Genomic DNA, 19617 nt, shown 5'->3' with positions numbered 1-19617 from the left:
ATGCCAGGCTAAGAATTTCCTAAAATCTAACAAACAATTCCAAAATGCAAGTTTAAGAACTCATCTGCAACATGGAACCTAGTTCTGGACCCACCAGTTTAACAGCAAAGAGGTACCCTTTGGTCACCTGAAGAGAAGGACAAGCTATACCAGTGGCTTTGTCTATTTGACTTATTATTGTCTTTTGACGGGCAGAATATCATCAAGGCAGTCAAAAATAAGTAATAGATTTCTAGTACGTATGTAACTGAGAAATTGCTAGCATGATACAAAGCATAAGAAACAGCTGTCAAACCTCCTCCCTGGAATCCAGAGGTCCAACAAATACATTGCTGTGTTTCCTCAGCACTAAAGGAACAATGAGGCTTTGGAACCCTTTCTTTAGATCAGGTACATAATTTTCATTGTGTCAGGGCTAAACTGGAATTCAGATTGGTGTTTTGCTTACTTTTCTCAATAGTGGCAGTCTGGAGAAAAACCTGAAGTCTTTCAACCATCTAACTTGCAAACTCATGCACTGCACAGTCACAAAACAGTACAAAACACACTGGGGTGAGTTACAATAATTCACTTTGTGTTGCCATTTTAAAAAAGAAGAAAAAGGCTCTGCATTGGTAGAGTACAACAGGAAATCATCTGGCAGAGTAACTTGTGCTCCAGCTTATGGGGAGAAATATACAGAATGTTTCTATTACAGACTCAGGACATGCATGGGAAAGGGTGTGAAGGAGCTGTTGTCAGCAACTTGTCTATTGGCTTTTGAATAGACTTCCACTGCCTTCAGGAACAGGATTATGAACTTCAGTCAACTGTCAGATCTTTTTCCACACAGAAGAACCTGAATATGGCAGTGATAAATAAAGCAGAAGATGTATTGCATGAACAACCAGAAAGATTCCAAACAGTTTGCCCCAATCCAAGCTGGCAGCAAAAGGTTGAAACAGCCAACAATTGAAGATAGAAGGAATAAGCTGTGCTTAACAGAAGCTTAGGGGAACCCTGGACCTCTTTGCCCAAGAAGAGAGGGAGTTTAAAACTAGATCTGCAGTACTTGTATCTACAAACACCCTGCGTGAGATCTCAAGGAACCAAACTCAGCCTAAAACCAATTCTGTTAGCTACTATCAATTTCTTAAAATTTCCTTTTATACAAAGTATTTTTTATCCTGAACAAAACCGTTGGTCTAAGCCAGAACAAAAGAGAAATCTAAGTATTAACTGGTAAACAATCCCACAGGTCCCCAACGTGGGCTCCCCAGCCCAAGAGGCTGCCTAAGAGCAGCAGCACCTCCCAGCTGCCCCAGCCTGACAGCAGCTCTATGTGGATGGGGTTGCATTTGCAGCAGAAGACAGCGAGCATATTTCAGCTGCTCCTGCACATCTGCTTAGCATTAAACTTCCTTCTTGGGGATTTTTTTTTTTTTTTTTATTCCAAGACATTTAAGCTCTAATTGCTACCAGCTTCTAAGAGTTCCCCCTACAAATAATAAAAATATCAGACATTAGTGATGGATTCCACTTCACAGAGAACTCAAACGAAGAGCCGCAGAGGGAGCCAGGGTACAGGGAGGAGGTCAGAGGCCCCAGAAGCACACTGTGCCCGAGCCAACAAAACACAAGCTTTGAACAGTCCTGGGTTTCCCCTTTAGGACAGAGTTTTACTGGAATTCTGCATGGGGCTTGGAGCCGGTTTCCAAAGGGATTGGTAACGGTAAACGAACAAACCCTCGCTTCCTGCCTCTCCTCTCCTCTCCCCCATCGCTGCACAGCCGAGCGCCGGCTGGTCTCAGATGACTTGGAGGTGGGGGGGAAAATCTCAGTATTTGGAAGGGAAATTAAAGTTGCCTGTTCAAAGCAAGCCACTCCTAGGAGCAGAATCAGGACGCTGTTGCCTTAACACCAACTCCCACTGCCCTTGCTGCTGGCTTCAGCTGGAGCCAGAACAAACCCCTCCGATTGGAATTATTTTCAAAAGCTCAAAAGAAACACAGGTCCATAAATTACAGCTGAACCACAGGGCCGAGGTGGTTGTGCAAAGCACGGAGGAGGCCGCCCGTCAGAGCTGCGCTGCATAGAAATAGCAGCTGAGCAGGCGTGTTGCTGGAAGTGGCTGCTGAACCCAATCTCATCTGGGTGGCCACCACTGAGGTGGACAACCCCCAGATAGATCAGCTGGGCTTCTGAGGTGGGGAAGGAAAAGAAGGAGTTGGCAAGGCACAGCCTTTCAAGATATAACTAAGCTGGTTGCTGTAACATATGAAACACATGAAACAGATGATTTTAGATATCAGAGGCTTTTCTGCTGCCAGTGACACAGGTTCGGTTGCTGCTCCTCCCACCACTGGCCAGCGAACAGGCACCAGACTGCTGGGGACCAACGTTTTACACTTGTGATACAGCCCCACTCACCTCATTTTAGCAGCAAACTACTTGTCTTGTGTACAGTTAGAACAGAGCAAACTTCAAGGAAAGCCTACAGAAGGCAGAGTCAGTCTAGAGCTGCATGCATGAGCTCAATGCTACCATCCAGGAGATGCCACATTCATGGTTAGAATCATAGAATCATTTTGGCTGCAAAAAGTCCTTAAGATCATCGTTCACATCAGTACTGCACATCCAGCTGGGTCCCAGTCCAGCAGGAGCAGAACTGCTCCTCCACAGGCATTTAAGCAGTAGCTAGTGATGCAGGTTTCTTTTTGTCAGTGACATTCCTTAAAATGTTCGGTTCAACATTGAATCTAGCATCTGTTATTTAATACTACAGTAAAGGCCAGCAGAAACATCTCCTAGAAGATTCACATGTTGCATATCACTGATGCTATCAGGGACCTTTATTATAAACTTTTTTTTTTCAACTAGTGTCTATATAGCTCTCTAACCTGTTAAGCTACATATTTCCCAACAATTTTCCTGCAGTAATTCTGGGGAATTGGATCATATTTGTCATGAGTCTCAGCATGGTTGTAGCTCCGGCCATGTAGCCCTTGCTGCAAATGTTTTCTGCACGTAGTTGAAGTTAGCATGGGCCAAAGACAAGTCCCAACAAGTGATCCAGATGTGGCTACCTTGCTTCAGAGGGTAAAAAGATCTTAACTATACAGGCATGATCTGTTCTATGGAAGTTGCCTTCCATAGGAGATACCAGTCCTAGGTCTATTTAATTAATAAAATTCTTTTGTCTTCATGAAGCCCTAACCTAAACATCACCTGGGAATACCAAAATCACCCTACAGCTCTTAAGATGCACCTTAAAATACTGAGAAAAGGATTATAAGAACAAGTAGCCATGCTGAAGAGATGCTAACATCTGAAAGAGACTGCCCCCTTCTAACTGTGCTCAATTCTGTAGGCCATTAGTCCTTTCCATGGGGAGGTACTACTGTCTCAGTTATTCAAGGACCACAGGGGTGAGTGCAGCTGAGCATTCTGCAGATTCATTTCGCAGACATACACCCTTCCTGTCTTAACTGGAAGAGTAAAAAGAGACTAAGCAGTACAATCTCAGACTAAACTCAAACTATACTGGCTTCCTGGGAAGTCAACGATCAGTACTCCACTCCACTTCAGAAAACTTCACTGGTGGTCCACTAACTGGCAGTGATTCCTCAGACTGGAGTGGGGGAAAATAAGTGCTTTTTCTACTCATCACAGTTTAAATAAAAGGCATTAAGAGAAGAATAGGGGTGTTCTCATCCCAACAGTGGTATCTGATAAGTCAGCAAGAAATGGACTGACCAGTCTGTTCCTTAGAGAGGGCCATTTCTTAAAGGTGGCCTAGAGCCTTGTTCAGTGTAATGTTCATGACATAGGGCAGAACAGCAAAGAGAAATTAAGCCTTTATTTCGATCTAGATTTTGGATGTGAAGCCTGCCAATGAGCTGGTATAACTGAGGTACCATGTAGTTGTCCTGGACACTCAGGTGGAACACCTTTCTGCCCAGAGCAGGTACAGAACCCCATGGGCCAGGCTCAGTCTATTTAATCCCTCCTCTGGGTCCTGCAGAGGTGCTTGTTGGTATTTTACTTCCACTTCTCCCCTCCTTGGTTTGTTTCTGCCCTCTTCAGACAAGCTGAGGAACAAACTCCTCCACCTGACAAGGTACGGCTGGCCATCTATACAAACAAAAGCAGGAATTTCAATGAGGACCCCCAAAATTGTGAGGTTTGTTTTTGATCCCATCTGCAGACAGAGCACCATGCTCAGTGTGCCACCATACCCTTGTGAGCCATCTCCAAACCCTTCATCCCCCAAACCCATTGATCGTCCTTTGTCAACCTGTCTCCAGGTTTCTCTCCTGCAGCCCCTTCCCCTTCAGCTGAGGCTTGACACTGGTTAAACGGGAAGGCAACGAGGTGCAATAGCACTACACTATGGGACGGAGACAGAGGCACTTGGTGTTGCTAACCTCATCCAGGAATGGAAGTTGTTACTTTTAACAGAGAATTACTCTGATACAGAGTGTACATGTAGCTCTACAGTGTGGCTGAAAAGTAGCTTGGAAAGAAGAATGCAGAGGAGCCTTTATCAGAATTGGAACCATTTTCACACATCCCTAGTTCACACAATTCATTCATTCAACTAGGCAGAGAACAACAGACAGACAGAGAAATGGGAGGATGGCACAGAAAGGCTGCAAGTGTTTTGATCCATTTCAAACACCACAGCTCAAGGCACCCTGTTGAACTGCACCATTGATGTTTCTCCCTCCAGGCTCCAGAGAGACCTAAACAAAAATAACATTTGTGCCCAGTGCCTGACCCAGGGTGGGCCTGGTCAACCATTTCACTTCCTAGGTACAACAATGACAGATTTATTTGTTATTGTGATTGCTGGGCAAGTAGCAGCCACCCCTGTTCCCCACCAGAGCAGCTTAAATAAACTTTCCTTGCTCTTACATCTGTGGGATGCTGAAGCATCATGTTTAAAGCAAGCGTTTTTAAGATATGCTTGAAAGAATACAGAGATCTAATCACTTTTTCTCTACTGGGACACTGCATTTTAAAGTAAACCTCTCTGCAGAGATATATCCTCTTCTATATACTGGAAGCAGAACATCACCTCCACTCCCCATGCCATATGTTCAAGAGGCAGTATCTTAAAGGGCTACATCTCAAAAAATGCAGCTGAAGTGTACAAGTAAGAGAACCAGTAGCAGGCATTAAATAAGGCCTTTAATTTTAGTCCTATTCACTGAGTTCAGCCCCATCATGACCAGCCTGTGCAGGGCTTGTACTCGGGAAGAGGTGCTGCATTTGTGCAGGGGGTGGGTGCAGATGTGCTGAGCCACAGTGATGGGCCCAGCGAGCACCTTCTGCTCCCTGGCAGAAGCAGCGGCTCTGGGAGCTGCTGGGGCTCCTCGCCTCCCCGGCACCAGGCTGCAGACCAATCTCAGACCACTTCCACTTGCCACGTAAGCAGAGCTGCCTGGCGTACACCAGACCCACACACACTGCTTGGAAAATGTTCACATCTGGCTTTCACGTGACTCGAGCGTGCCTCAGAAATTCATCATCTGGATAACTCACTCCTGCAGGGGAGAAATCCACAACCAGAGAGCCCTTTCCTGAGTTGGAACAGAGCAGTGTGACGAGAGGATTGTGGTCTCGACAAACTGCACAGGGACACGCTCACCAACTGCTTTTCCACAGCCTCATATAGTCCTTCGTCCTCTCTAGAAGCACAAACGTCAAAGAAACTTAGTCCCAATTTTCTATGTGTTTACTTCTGCAAAAGCCTGTCCTAATCCCATTCGCAGACCTAGAAGTATCCAGGATTGTTTAGTTTTTGTTCTGGCAGCCATAGCTCATATTAACTCTTTCCACATGGCAAGCAAGGACTGCTTCCCACATGATCACAGTGGTATAGCCCCTGCACATACAGTTTTGTAGCAGTTCCCAGTTTTGCTGAGAAGTGCCTAGAGTATCTGAATACTAATCCACATCTACAGCTGTACAAACTGAGAGCATCACCGCTCCAAGGGGAAAAAAACAGCCTCCAACATTGCCGAGGAAGGCAGAGAAACCCCAGCTGCCGCACTTGGAAAGTCACAGGTATGCATTCACACTCAGACTCTTTCATGGCTAGGAAAAAGAGCAAGACAAATCCCACTGTGAAGAAGCCACGCTGCCAAGCACAGAAAATGTACCACAGCATTGGCATGTCCAGACAGCCTGTTTTAACTGACAGTAGATTGAGCTGGCCAATTGAACACCTTATAAATAAAGTTTCCAGCTGTCTCTGGTTAGATGAACCACTCCATCCAGAGCAGGCTGGTGAGGATTTTGCCTGTTGCACAGCCTGGACACAGGTTAGCCAGAATGTGACAGGTATAAAACCATACACAAAGCTGGAGGCACTTAGGGAACACTGTTTTAGGGGTAAGTGCTCTCAACAGCCTAAGGACATGAACTCTACCATCCAGGTTTCCTTCTCACAAGAGAGATTCAAATTTCATGTACTCACCAGCCTGAGACTAAGTTATCCGAAACACTAGGGTAAGAGCTCTGTTCCCCTCAACCAGCCAGACCTGTCTGTGCTACATATGGATTCCTACAACAGCTGAGGATCATCACCCTCCACTCCAGCTCCCAAGAACATTTCTTACCTGCCTTATCTAACATGCTAAATTCAGAATCTAATACCACAGTTTGCTCTGTGCAAGAAAGGACAAACCTACGCAGGCAGTGTTAATACCATCTGCCACCAACAGACTGAGGAGGAAGGCAGAATGGGAGCAGATGGAAAAGAGAGAACTCCTTAAAAGCCACAAGAAATGTCACTACATCCTTTGAGATACCAAGTGCTTTCTCAGCACTCAGCTGAAGGCACTCTGAGGTATTCACAGGGGTGCAGCATGCTGTTCTGCCATGGCTGTGCTGGAGACACACCTCATACTTGCAGCCCTTCCCTGCCCCTCAGGCTCCCTGCCCTCTGTCCCTAACACAAGGCTCTGTGCATCATCAGTGCTGAAGTGGGAACAGCAAAGAGCACAAACACATTCCTTCCCCTAATCCTGTACCCTGTCCCCACACTTCAGCTTAAAAGCTGAGGAGCAAAACAAAATCTGCATACAACACACAAATGAGTCTTCCTCTCTTACCCCTTCTTCCTCCTAACCCAGCATATAGGCCACCCAGAAGACAGTGATCCTGTACATCTAACGGGCCACGTGTCTTGTCAGCAGAAAACTGCGGCAGTGCAGAACAAAGCCTCCTATCTGCTCTTCAGTAGACTCAGGCAGAAGTCCAAAGCATTTCAGTTTGAAAAGTGACTTTAAAAATATGGTGTACAAGAAGAAGTGTGAGATCAGTTTCCTCCTGCCAGGATACCACAGTCTGGATTTGGAGTGTGGGACTGAAGGGGACAGATTCACATCTTGACTGAAGATGCAGAATTGGGTCACACACACACAGATGCTACGAAAAGATTAAGTCTGCCTGACTAAGCTGAAGCTCTTCCTCAAATCCCGCTCTGTGCCAATGCACCTGAGCACAGAGCGATAGCCCTGTTTGGAAAAGACACAGAGTAGATGTTTGGTCAATTATACTAAGAACCTGTTAAAAAAAAAAAAAAATAAATAAAAGAGACTTATGGGCTTGTTTTAAAAAAAGTATTGGGAAAGAAAATGAGCTGGTTTGGGAATTGGTACATCAGGCAAAAGCCAATAAACTGAAGAAGTTAGAGTTCTGCAAATTCACTAGATGGGGAAGAATAATTCTCCATCATGAGAAGAGGAAGCTCAGTCATCAAGGACTAATCTGAGGATGCACATTAAGATAATTAAATACTAACTCCTCCCAAAACCAGGCCCAAGATGTACAACCCCAGTAATTATATGCTAAAGTTTGTTTGGTCCTCTGTTTCTATGCTTGTGTCTACTCTACCCTTCTTTTATTACTAAATCCTTCATCCTTCTCTTAAGAAAAAAAAAAAGAAGAAAAAAAAGCAATGTGAGAACCAAAATGTTCTGCCAGCATCTGCTGTTTCTGAATTCCATGCAGTAATTAGTACATACAGCCAAGAAGGTTAATCGTATGATGGAAGAACAGATCCTGATTTCTGATCAAGAGCAATCCTGTCAGTACATGTTTGTGAAGTTACAAAATAGCAACTGGCAAACTCCCTAGTCCAGCCAGCCTCGTCAACAGGGCACATGGCACCAAGGAGCCAGTCCACCGTCCTGTTCCTGCACTAATTGCAGAAAACAATGCGAGGAGCACAGCACGCATGTGTGATTCATCAGGACACAAACATGCACATGCTCCAGTCTGCAGGGATCATGTCATACCGCAGATTTCTTACAAGGATTAAGACACCAAGCTGAAGCTACGTGGTTTAAGATGTTCCTGGGCCCTTGCCATGAGCTTGGACAAACTTAGATCCCCATTCACCACCTTAAAAAAAAAATAATAATTAACCTTCCAAGTTGAAGGTTTCCTTTCAGATGGAGTATAGGGAGACAGACTCCAGAGACAAACACCATGAGAGCAGAATGACTCAAACTAACATTTGAGTTAAAACACGCATTCTAGTTTTGCTGCTACCACTTGGGCTTGGCTTCATTAAGCAATAACCAACTGCCTGCTTTGTTACACAGGCATTCAACACAGGTAGCCCCAAGACATCTGCTGAAGTCACCACCCTGACAGAAGAGGCATTGTCTCATGCTGGGATTCACCATGTTAGTTAATTGGATTTTTCAACGTCTTTAGTTACAGGCTTTTCAATTTGGCCCCATTGAGAACCCATTTAAAAGGTTCAGGCTTTCTCAGCGGAGAGGGGAAAATCAAAACAGATTTAACAGTCAACTGAGTAAGTTCAGGCATGCCTACAGCATGTTAGCAGTTGTGTCCACAGCTCTTTTAATATGAAAAGGACATACACCACTCCAGATAACATCCCATCAATACTTCAACAACCTTACAGAAGAGCAAAGGCAGCACCATGCCTGTCTTGGGGAGGTCCGTCCTCCCACCTCCACTGCAGCCATCTCCCACAACTATAATAAAATATCTGCCAGGGCTGCAGGTTGTATGTCCACTCCTCTGTAGTTAAATGCCTGCTCCAGGGCTATGAAGCTGACAGAGGGCTCCACACTCACAGTTGTGCCAGCAAAGCTTTGTCCCTGGGGTGAGCACCTCGGTCCCGTGACAGGTAGAGCCACCCCGAGCCGCACAGCCTTGCTGGTCCAGCTAACAGCTCACACATCCATGACCCCGTTGAATGATTAAGCACAGAAGGGCTAGCACACACCATTCATTTTCTCCATATCGCCTCAAAGGAGGCAGTTCAAACTGAAGTTAAGAAAATAAAGCTCATTTATAAAAACTATTTAAAAACAAAAATGACACATGCCACGGAGCTGTAAGACACACACAGTGTGGCAGGACCAGAAAGGTTAAACTCTCAAATTATGAGCATAGCTCATCTGTAAAAGCAGAAAAAGCCAAAAGTTAAGCCATTTCCCTTCATAATTACAAAGGAAGCAGAAAAAGCTACCCCTGACAATTCAAAAACTAAAAAGAGCAATTAAGGCACTTCTCCAATGCTGACAGAGCACATATCCTCAGCGTGCAAGAGCGAGGAAAAGGGTTTCCCTAGTAATGAATAATTAGGCTAAAGAATCAACTCTTGCTGTCAACTCCACCCATAAGCCCAAGGCAGCCATCCCACAAAGTGACTAGCCACGAGGGCCCTCGGTGTCATTACAATGATCTGCTTGTTTTTCACTTGGAGGCCCCACTTCCGTCATTGTTGCAACTCTCTCAACTCTACTTAATTTCCTCCTTGAGAGAAAAGAAAGCATTACAGATGTTTCTATAAAAAGTTTGAAAACTAGCTTCCAGTGGACTCTGAAGTTTTCATTTACTTGCCAGTGGACACATCCTTCCTAGTTTTACAATACAGGAGGGAAAGGAAGCGGAGATTGCTGTCTGGGTGCTGCCATACTCTGCTAGTCCAAAAATGGGATGTGGGAACCAAGTTGCAGGATAGTTCTCTCTGCTGAGGGAGCCAAGCCTCATCAGCATCCTCACTGAGGCAACATTGGCTTGGACCAAATTGTTACATTAATATTTTAAGTGCTCAATTACAGAGGCTACTTAAATAAGACTTCAGCTGGCAGACTCAGCCAAAGTACAGCCAGGCTGATGCAGACGGGATTTGATCAACTGGAGAAAAGAGACACTGCAGTACTGATGAAGCCATGACTTATTTTTATTTTTTTTTTTTAATTTATTCCATCTCACTTGGAGGAGCATCCTACCACACAGCAATAAGGTGCTAGAGAAAGCCCCTGAGCAGCAGCTTGAAGCCATCTGTGTCCCCAGCAGTAAGCAGGGCAGTCAGAGCAGTGGGAGTGAGCAAGCACTAGAGTTTTTCATTTTGATTTCAGAAGGGGGTGGCCAACATCGCTCCCGATAGCACACACTGAAAGTGGCAGGCACAAGGGCTTGGCTGCCTAGAAGGCAGGTGGCAGAGATCCTCTGGTGGTGATACCTCAGCTTTGAAAGCAAAGGTGAAGCAGCATCTCTTCTGCTGGGTTTGGTCCCACCATTAGCAAGGAGAACCCTCTCAGTAATTGGGGAAGCACTGGCACTCATTGTGGAAAAGCTGTGGGGCCCACACCAACTCCCTACTGCCACCAAACACCAGGTCCCAGCTGCTTGCTTCAGTTTCATGACTGGGGAATCTGACAAAAATTTTGGCATAAAACCAGCCAAGAAAGATTCTCAGCAAGGCAAGAGGCAAGATCATCTTACTCCAAGGTCTGAAACTTGCTCTAGCCAGCAAGGCAGTAGGGGGGGCACATCTTTGGGGAGAAACATACTCCAACTGGTTTTACAAGCCCTATGAGGATTAGCAGATGTCTCAAGGGTTAATTAGTTCACCATGCACAGATGGTAGCTGGTAGGGTTTACAGAGTGGATTAACCTAATTTGTGGTTTGTAATGTACCATGCAAATATCCATTACTAGACTTGTAGCAATTCTGCCCTTATTTTGATTTGAGCAGAGAAAACCACACAATGGATGTTTGCGTAGAAGTAATGTCTACTTTGAGTGACAAATGAGTTGCTGTTCACTTGGTTAATGCGATCAACAAACTGGAATCTGAAAAGTAACTCCTTCCCTTTTTGCTACCATGGGTCTTTGGAGAGACCTAGATGAGACCATTTGTTGGAAGTGTACAGAACGTGTCCACAATAACAACTCCTTACAGTTGTACTGAGGTCTCTTCAGCACTGACAGATGGTCAGAGCAACAATTCAATTGCCTGGAAATATGAAAGCAGCTTTCTGAAGCAGCTCTGTGGCATGTCAAGTAAAACCCCACAAATTCAAAGTAACAGCACATGTGGCAGTTGAGGCCACAGCAAACGCCTGTGCCTTCACAGAATCTCAGCTGCTTCGGTGAAGCTCCAGGTCTCTGTGCTGACTGCAAGTTAAAACATTTACAGTTAGATCATATCCAAGTGAAAGGCTGCATGTTTTTATAGCACTCTGCACAATAGGAAGCCTGGAGCAGGGCTGGCATGCAGAGATGCTCCAGATCAGTGCAAGACTCGCCCCTGTTTAGTTAAGGATGTGCCATGTCATTGCATTGGGTTCAGAAGGTCTCAAATGTTTACAGCTGCAACAATAAATGTTTCCATAACTCCTATTAAAATCTGAACTTATCCAATTTCTCCTTGATCTAAGGGGAGAGCACAGGACTATTTAGACGTGCACTCTAGCACGGCGCAGGGCAGGACAGAGGTGACGCTGGCTGTCAGAGGCATTCCCCAAATGTTTCTGCAATCGGCCACACTTGTGTCGTGCCTGCACATGCCTGAGCCACGGCAGCTGTGGATTTCTGCCGGACAGCCGTGCTCACACCCAAAAGCCTCCTTCCAGCACATCTCTGGTCAAGACAGAAGATGTGTTTGCAGGTCACATTTGTTGGGAGGTGCTTGCGTTTAAAAGTGCCTATATATCTCCTGTTTAAAGACAGATTTGTGTCTGCACCTATAGAGAAAACTATGCTTCAAAGCTATTTGTTATCTAGAAAGACTCTCATAGCACACCCTGGAACTCTGTGCTTATTTGTCGCATCACTTGTTCAGGCATCATAAAGCTGGTCTTTGTTAGAGGCTGTAACTACCAACTCCCTTGGCATATTCCTTCGCTTGTTGTGTGCACACTCCCACAATATCAAGCTTCGAACAGAAGGAAGCATTCCTTAACCACTCTAAAATGGGCAAGAAGATGGCCGAGAACAGAGTCCCTTTATGTAGCTCACTTTGGTCAGAGAACTGCTTCACATTCCTCCTTGTACAGGGTAAGAGGAGAAAAAGCATCCCTAAACCCCACTGTTTCCAAGCCCCAGCTGTGTGAGCAGCCAAGCACCGAGACACAGAGAGGAGGACGGAAATACCTGCAAAAGGAGACCTGGCAGCACAGGGAGGTGGGACAGCCAAATGGGGGGGAGCCCAACCCAAGCACCCATGCCTCACAGGGACAGATGAGTGTGTCACTTGGGATGCTCAGGGCAGGAAGCCAACAAAGAGCCCAGCAAGGCAGCATCCACAGAGGGCATCTCAGCTACGCTGACTCAACTGAATCCCTCTTCCCCCAATGTCACAACAGATCAGTCCCTACTTCCCCACCACAAGAATGGAGGAAGAGCAGTTTCTCAGACTCCCAAAACAGTTCCTTACATCTTTTGCAAGATTATTGCAACTCCTGTGCACATCAACTGGTACACTGAACCCAAAGCTGTCATGGTTTCCTACTGCTCTTCTAGGTCAGTGCTAAATCAAGCTGCCCCAGAGACTTCAGCAACATTTTTCAAAGGTCTTTACAAAGCTCAAAAGTCCCCAGTGCTCAGGACGTTGCACTGAGACAGAAGCTCCCGCACTCAGCTCTGCCTTCTACTGAGTCACTTGGACCTTTCCAGTCAGTCTCTCTAGAGAAGGTGCTGCTGCCAATTTAATTCACAGTCTATTGTGAACAAACTCTTCACTTAATATTACATTAATATTATGTTCAGGAGGTCTTAGAAGCTTTGTAGAAAATTCAGAAGATTAAGCGTACCCTAGTTTATTGTGTTGGGTCAGCACTCGGTACCATGCTTGACTTTCATTACCGCAACACACTTGAGAGAAATTCAGGGAAAGGTACCAGAAGTATTGTGCTGCAAAGGCAACAGCCATTTGAAGCACAGGATGTCAGGGTCAAGCAACAGCTTCACTGTAGTGCATCACTCAACTTATTACAGGAGTACAGCTTAAAAGCTCTCATAATTAACCAACAAATCAATCTAGACAGTAATGTTCATTGGAGTCCAGTGTGTTACATTCATCTTCCCTTCTTTCCCAGGGACTAAGATGTTGCAGTGTTTCTTTATCATCTTAAAAAGCAAGAACAAAATTTCTTCCCCTCCCTTGCACACAGGCCAGAGTTAACCAGGAGGTACTATTGGCTCGAAAGGCCTCTCTTTGGATGCCCTGAATGCAATTTGGAGCACCCAAGAGTCCAAAAAGAAGTCAATGAGAGTTGCAGGTGCTCAATGCTGCTTAGGGGAAAAAATAAAAGATAAAGCCCTGACACATCCAGCTCAGAGCAGCCAGCCCCAGAGGCCCATAATTACATGCCCCTATTGAAAACACATCTGTAAAAATCACTAAGAGCTACAACGGGAGGGGAAAAATTGGACATACATAGTTTCAAATCAGGATTTTGTAGGACATTTGAATCCAGGATCTTAAAAACAAAACATTGAGCTGGAGCCTTTGAAGCAGCCCAAACACAGGCACGGAAAACACTTTGCATTAGAAGCCTCACCAAAGCCTTTTAGAAAAAGAAAAAAAATATATATTCAGATCAGAAAAACATTCTATTTCCCTCCAGGAAACAATTTGAACTCTCAAGCTGCGTTTTGACTGTGTGTTCAAATAAGGATTGAGTTATTGACTTTTGAAAAAAGAAATAAACCAAAGCATTTTAATACAATTATCATCTCATCCTGGAGAAGGAGCTGTATAAATATGGTTGGAGAAGAGCAGTCATTTTAACTGCAATGCTACATAATGTAGGTTTCTTCTCCTCCGCAGCGCAAAGGAAAAAATCCGATGCCTGTCTCCAGCAGGCTTCAGCAACTAAAAGTTAAACTGCTGCACAATTTCATGCAAAACAAGATAACAGGAAGGTTTAAAAAGAGCTGGGGGGGGGGGGAAGCAGGGGGAAGGTCCTCTCTGTAGTCGTGCATTACATAAAAAGTCTGGTATCTTACCTGATTTTCTTTTTGAAGATCCATAGTCCCTGAAATAAAGACAACAACAAATAGACATGGTTAGAGCTGGAAACGGTGGTGAGAGAACAGGTACCTCCCAAATTTCCACCCATATGCTCAAGGGCTCATTCTGTGTGCTCCCTCCTTTAAAGAGGAGGTGAGGACTGCCGGGCATCGGGGGGCCAGGATGGGTCCTGGGCAGCACCAGCTCTTCATCACCATCATCATCAACAGCAGCTGGGGCTTCTGCAGCACCAGGGGCTGGTGGAGCATGTGATCAACCAGACAGAGCAAACCATCCACAACCAGCAAGGCAGGGGAGAAGGGTGTCATTTTTTCCCCTTTAAATTGAGCTATTAAATGCGCAGCTACTGGATTAACCCCTGACGTTCCCCTGGAAAGGAAAGACAATATTAACTGTTTGCTGCAGGAGTGCAGCTGCTACGGGCTTATTGGACATTGCTTGCAGTCCTCTCCTTTCAGAGGCTACTTAATTTGTGCACAGCCTCCAGACCCCTCCTAGTCATCTCTGACAGCTACTTATCTCCTGCAAGGGAAAAAAAACACCACCACCAACAACAAACTTTGTCCTTTCTTTCTTCTTCCAGGATGTGGAATGAGCCCTTACTTTTCTGTAGTGATTTAATGGATGCCGGCACCTTTGCTCGTGGCAGAACAGCTGAAAGCTCAAACAGCTGCTGCAGAAGTGGGAAGAAATTACAGAAGGGAGCTGTGAGAACTGATTGGGGATAAGCAGAACCGAGGACAGAAACACTTCTCTGTGTCTGTGCTTCCTCCTGGTGCTCTCAGGAGCCTCTCAGTCCTGGCTCTGAAATGGTCTGCACAGGCAGGAGCCTGGGAATGGCAGGTCTGGCAGGGACAGCATCGCTGTGTGGGCACGGTCACACGCCACACCCGGTGGCACTGATATTGGGAAAACCACCCTGTGAACCCACTGCACAGGCAGGCTGTGTCTGCAGGAATACCACCAGGGGGGCAGGCAACAGCCCCTAAATTCTTGGGGCTCAGGCTGCCAGGAATGGGGGTTTTGTTGCTTGCTGTGTGCACCAGCCGAATCACAGAAGGAATGTCTCAAACTGTGTATGTACTTTCAAGAGAGTTTGGGGGATCACCTGAAGAAACGACATGTGTATGAGAGGTATGTCTACCAATAAAATCTTTCTCACACCATTTGCATGTATCCCATGCCTTACATGTCTAGAATTTGCTTTCAGTGAGTAATAACTACTTGGGAGTTTTTTGTACCCTTTGAATTTTCCAGTGTCATTTCTATTTCAATTAAATGCTTGTTTTGTCAGCCATTTCTGCAGTTGTATTTGATGTGAAGATGCTACTGCTCATGAATAGGGTGCTTCTTCTGCAGAAGTGATATCATATGCAAATATAATGCCTGCTATATGGTGCCCGAAGCACAGACCCCTCAGAATGAGACAGGGAGGGCACAATACCCGAAATGTAGTCCTCTGCCCCAGTTCCGCTCCCATGCCAGCCTGGAGCTTTGTGGTCACTGTAAATACAGCTTCCTTGGCATGTGAAAATCTGTGTTTGGTCCTGCCCTGAACTGCCTCTCTTTTGACAGCACTAAATGGCAAGAGGATGAAACTCTGCTGAGATCTGCGCATGTAATTTGCTCTAACCTAGTATCTCAATTGAGCACTGGCTTGATTACCACTTCAATCCCTTCCGCCTGTCCCGGCTTTCTGAAGCAAAGCTCCTGGACCTTCTCATTCCTGCAGCTTTGTGCTGGGTGCAGCTGAGATTCCTCTCAGCAGCACATGGTTTTCCCAACTCCCCACTTCTCTCTGTGTTGCACAAAAAGGCTGCACCCAGCTCTTGCAAATATTAGCACCCATGAGGACCCTGAGAGGACAGTGTAGCTGGGTATGATCCCTAGAAGATAAACAAGACCATCCTTCCAGGCTTTGCCAGAAGTGCACGTTTCCATGGCAGCCTCCCGCCAGCCAGCCATGCTGTGGACACCCCACAAGCATCCTGAGAGAGGCTCCAGATGAACAGAGGATGCACAACAGGGTGAAGACAAGCAGCATTAGATAGACATGGAAGAGCCTTCAGCCTGATTGAAGTTGCAAAAAAAATAACACCCCAACTCCTTTTGCCACTTAAAGAAAAATAACACCATTTACCCAACTGGAAATGGGATATTGATGAATTGATACAGTTAATGAGCAACCAAAAACAGATAAAAATGTTGCTGAACATCTTTGCTCACCACATCAGGCTAAAATCAACATCCAGGTTTGGGAAGTGCAGTGGAGGAAGATAATTTTGACATGATCTTGCTGTGTACCAGAGACAAAACACCACAATGCTCAGAAAGTCAAACCTCCATCCTGGATGTTCTCCCGCACCTTTCAGCGCAGTCTCTAGCTGGTTTTAGGGCTGTGTGACTGACTGTAGTAAGCTTTTAAACGAGGCTTGTTCTTTAATTCTAAAGCACGACTCATCCATGCAATTTAAAGAAGGTAAAGAATTTTTAAAAAGGCAAAATCTTGAAACTGTTTTTTCTTTCTACACACAAATCATGGGATGATAAGAGGTATTACTTAATAAAGGACTTTTACAATTTTTTTTTTTTCCTGTCCAGTTTCTCATCTGGCTGGCATTTCTTACACTGTAAAATCACATCATTTATGGAAATGTACTTGCCCTTAGGTTTCCTCACACAAGCCCTGCAGCAGGCAGACATATCCCACATCACACCACTAATGCAAGCACAGACCACTGTTCTCAAAATGATGTGGCAAGCCACATTTCTGGTCAGCAGCAAACATGGTGCCAATAGAGACAGTAACTGTTCATGTGGACCAGTAGCTCTGGTCCAGCAAACCCCATCATTGCTTCTCTCACAGCTTGTGAATGGTGAAAACAAACCTTTATATTAGTTTGAAGAGGGAAAAAGCCCCTTACTGTTGCTGCAAAATAAACACTTGAGTGATTTAAGGTCAGCTACAAGAGGGTGAAGCAGCAAGTAGCTCTCAGGGATGTCTCTCTGAGATTGGGAGCATAACTAGCACCGCCAGAGGATCCAGAGTGTATTCAAACTCTGGAAAGCCCCACTCTGCTTCACTCTCAGTGCATGAGGCTTATAACTGCATTATGCCACTGTCTACAACCAGGCTGCCCTGGGGAACACCAGCACGAAGGGAGGCACAAGACACCTTTCCTGCTTGCTGCCCCATGCTCAGCCAGCACACACTGGGTCTTCTCCTGCATCCCCACCTCACAGTGCTCTCATATGGCACCCAGGATTTCAACCCAGATCCTGGGTACCACGGCATTTTATGCTTCTAAAATGTCCTTCTTAAAATCCAAATGAAGACCAAAATGAAGCGGGAACCTCATTCAATTAAGTTACTTGCAGAAAGAAATGGCTGCTGCCCAAAATTTATAAAGAAAAACATATGATGGGAGAAAGGTGTATTAAACACTTCACTGACGTGGAGCTGTAGTAAAAGAAGGCAAATGAACCTACAACTTCTGGTCTTAGTTTCCAGTCTTAAGCTTCCAGTCTTAAGGACAAGATCATCCTGCTAGAAGAAATTAAATTATCATTACAAAATATATATTTGAATCACCACCACTCCTCAACTCACCAAAAAAAAAAAAAAAGCCATCAATCAATCTGTTGGGCAAGTTTTCATATTTTCTTTTATTCTTTCTGTCACTTGTAAAGTCAAGTCTTAATGGCTTCTGATTTTGGTGGTCCTGAAGTCCATGTACGCCATGTCCCCCTGTCTTGTTGCTTTTCGGTACACTGACATTTCACTCATAAAATCAGGACAAAGCAATATCAAATAAAATGGAGCTTGAAATAAAATCTTCATCTCCTCAATGAAACCCTGAAAATGAAAACTTGTTCCTCCTAGTGAGGATGGGAAAAAAAATCACTGCTGAACTAGAAAGCAAAGAGGGTATAGCAAACAATCTGTCTGGGTAAAGTGCTCTTTTTACGCATATTCTTTTCTGCTAATGAAGAAAGCCTGTGCTGCTGCTTTGCAACAGCAGTATCAAGGAGCTCTGCCTGACTCCATATTTATTTTTTATGCCCTATTATTTCACATGTGATTCATTGATATCTTTCCCCTCTCCCAAGTGATGATCTAGAAGGTGAATACTTCTTAGCCTCACTATTTTCATTAGTGTAAGGCTGAACTATTGGATTATGTCTCCAAGATAATACAGGAAATTATTTAATGGTTTCTCTTAACTGAAACAGCTTCCAAGTAGAAACTCTGATCTTCTCCTGCAATACAGGCTGCACTTGGCACACTGTTAGCCCTTAAATCAGACAAGAGACCTGACGTGGCAGAAGAAAAACCCTTCTAAGGAAAGGTACAATGAATGTCATGCCTGCAGCTACACAGGAAAGCTCATTTTCTTTTCAGCTCTTGCTCTTTTTATCTTTTTATCTCTATACACATATACACATACTTCCATTCTTCTTCATTTTTTATATGAGAACAGACATCACCATCCTAATTTCATTTCTAGCCATAGCTACAAGAACAGCATTGAACCCAGCAGGTGGAATTAAAAATAGCTCTGGCAGGTCCCTTCTTCACTAGCCAGGATCACTCCATACTCTAACAAACGCCTTTCACAAAAATAGCATATTTCTAGCCTTTTTTGATATCAGAATGTAGAGATTTTGTTTAAAGTCTTCCTGTGGGTCACCACCTTTAGCTGACATGGAACCTCTTTACTGGCAAGGAAAATATGTCCTGCTGCTAATGATATTAAAATATCACTGGTGCCAAGCATGTCACACAAGCTGGACGCACTCTTCTTGCTTTAACAACAATGGAGAGAGAGGATGGAGCTTCTTTCTCATCAGCATTACACCAGGATAACGTTACTCACTTGACTGCTAGCAATGAATGTGAAGACGATGAGCATTGCTACAAAGCTGATGGCCCTGTTATCACATTCAGCTATCCACAGTCAGTCTGGACATTTGCGAAACACAAAAATATTTTCTGCCATTGAATTTACATGTTACTTGTAATGTGATTTAATTACAAGGTTTATGTTAACAATGTTATGGAAATTTTTATGGCACACCCTTTCTTTGCTGCTGTATTCAGTGAGAGTTAATAAACATTGATGTGTGCATGTGTCCATTTCCATCTATTTAAATACATACAGATATCAACAAACAGGCAGTGGCAAAACTGGGAAGCTGTTTAACAAATGAGAAGTATCCTGACATTTGTTCAATAAAGCCTAAGAAATGCTCCAAGAGGAGCAGAAGACTGGAGGTGACTAGATGTGTCTGTGATGGAGTGTGCCTCTCTCTTTAGCCAT

At 44.7% G+C, this 19617-nt stretch overlaps 1 protein-coding gene across 10 annotated transcripts in view; it reads right to left on the bottom strand.

Moving 5' to 3' along the window:
* The window catches only part of SH3PXD2A (SH3 and PX domains 2A), a 259091-nt gene that overhangs the window by 75985 nt on the left and 163489 nt on the right, over positions 1-19617 (bottom strand). For 8 of the 10 annotated variants that reach the window (XM_065067108.1, XM_065067106.1, XM_065067104.1 and 5 more), the window contains one exon: positions 14272-14300. The exons of the other annotated variants lie outside the window; for them this stretch is intronic. In XM_065067108.1, the coding sequence (XP_064923180.1) occupies positions 14272-14300 (29 nt within the window). The remainder of the gene's footprint in view (positions 1-14271; positions 14301-19617) is intronic. 10 annotated transcript variants of the gene reach the window in all.

Source organism: Columba livia, chromosome 6 (genome assembly GCF_036013475.1).
Source record: "Columba livia isolate bColLiv1 breed racing homer chromosome 6, bColLiv1.pat.W.v2, whole genome shotgun sequence".
Lineage (NCBI taxonomy): Eukaryota > Metazoa > Chordata > Aves > Columbiformes > Columbidae > Columba > Columba livia.
The sequence above is the reverse complement of the archived record's forward strand: the minus strand, read 5'-3'. Positions and strand labels throughout refer to the sequence as shown.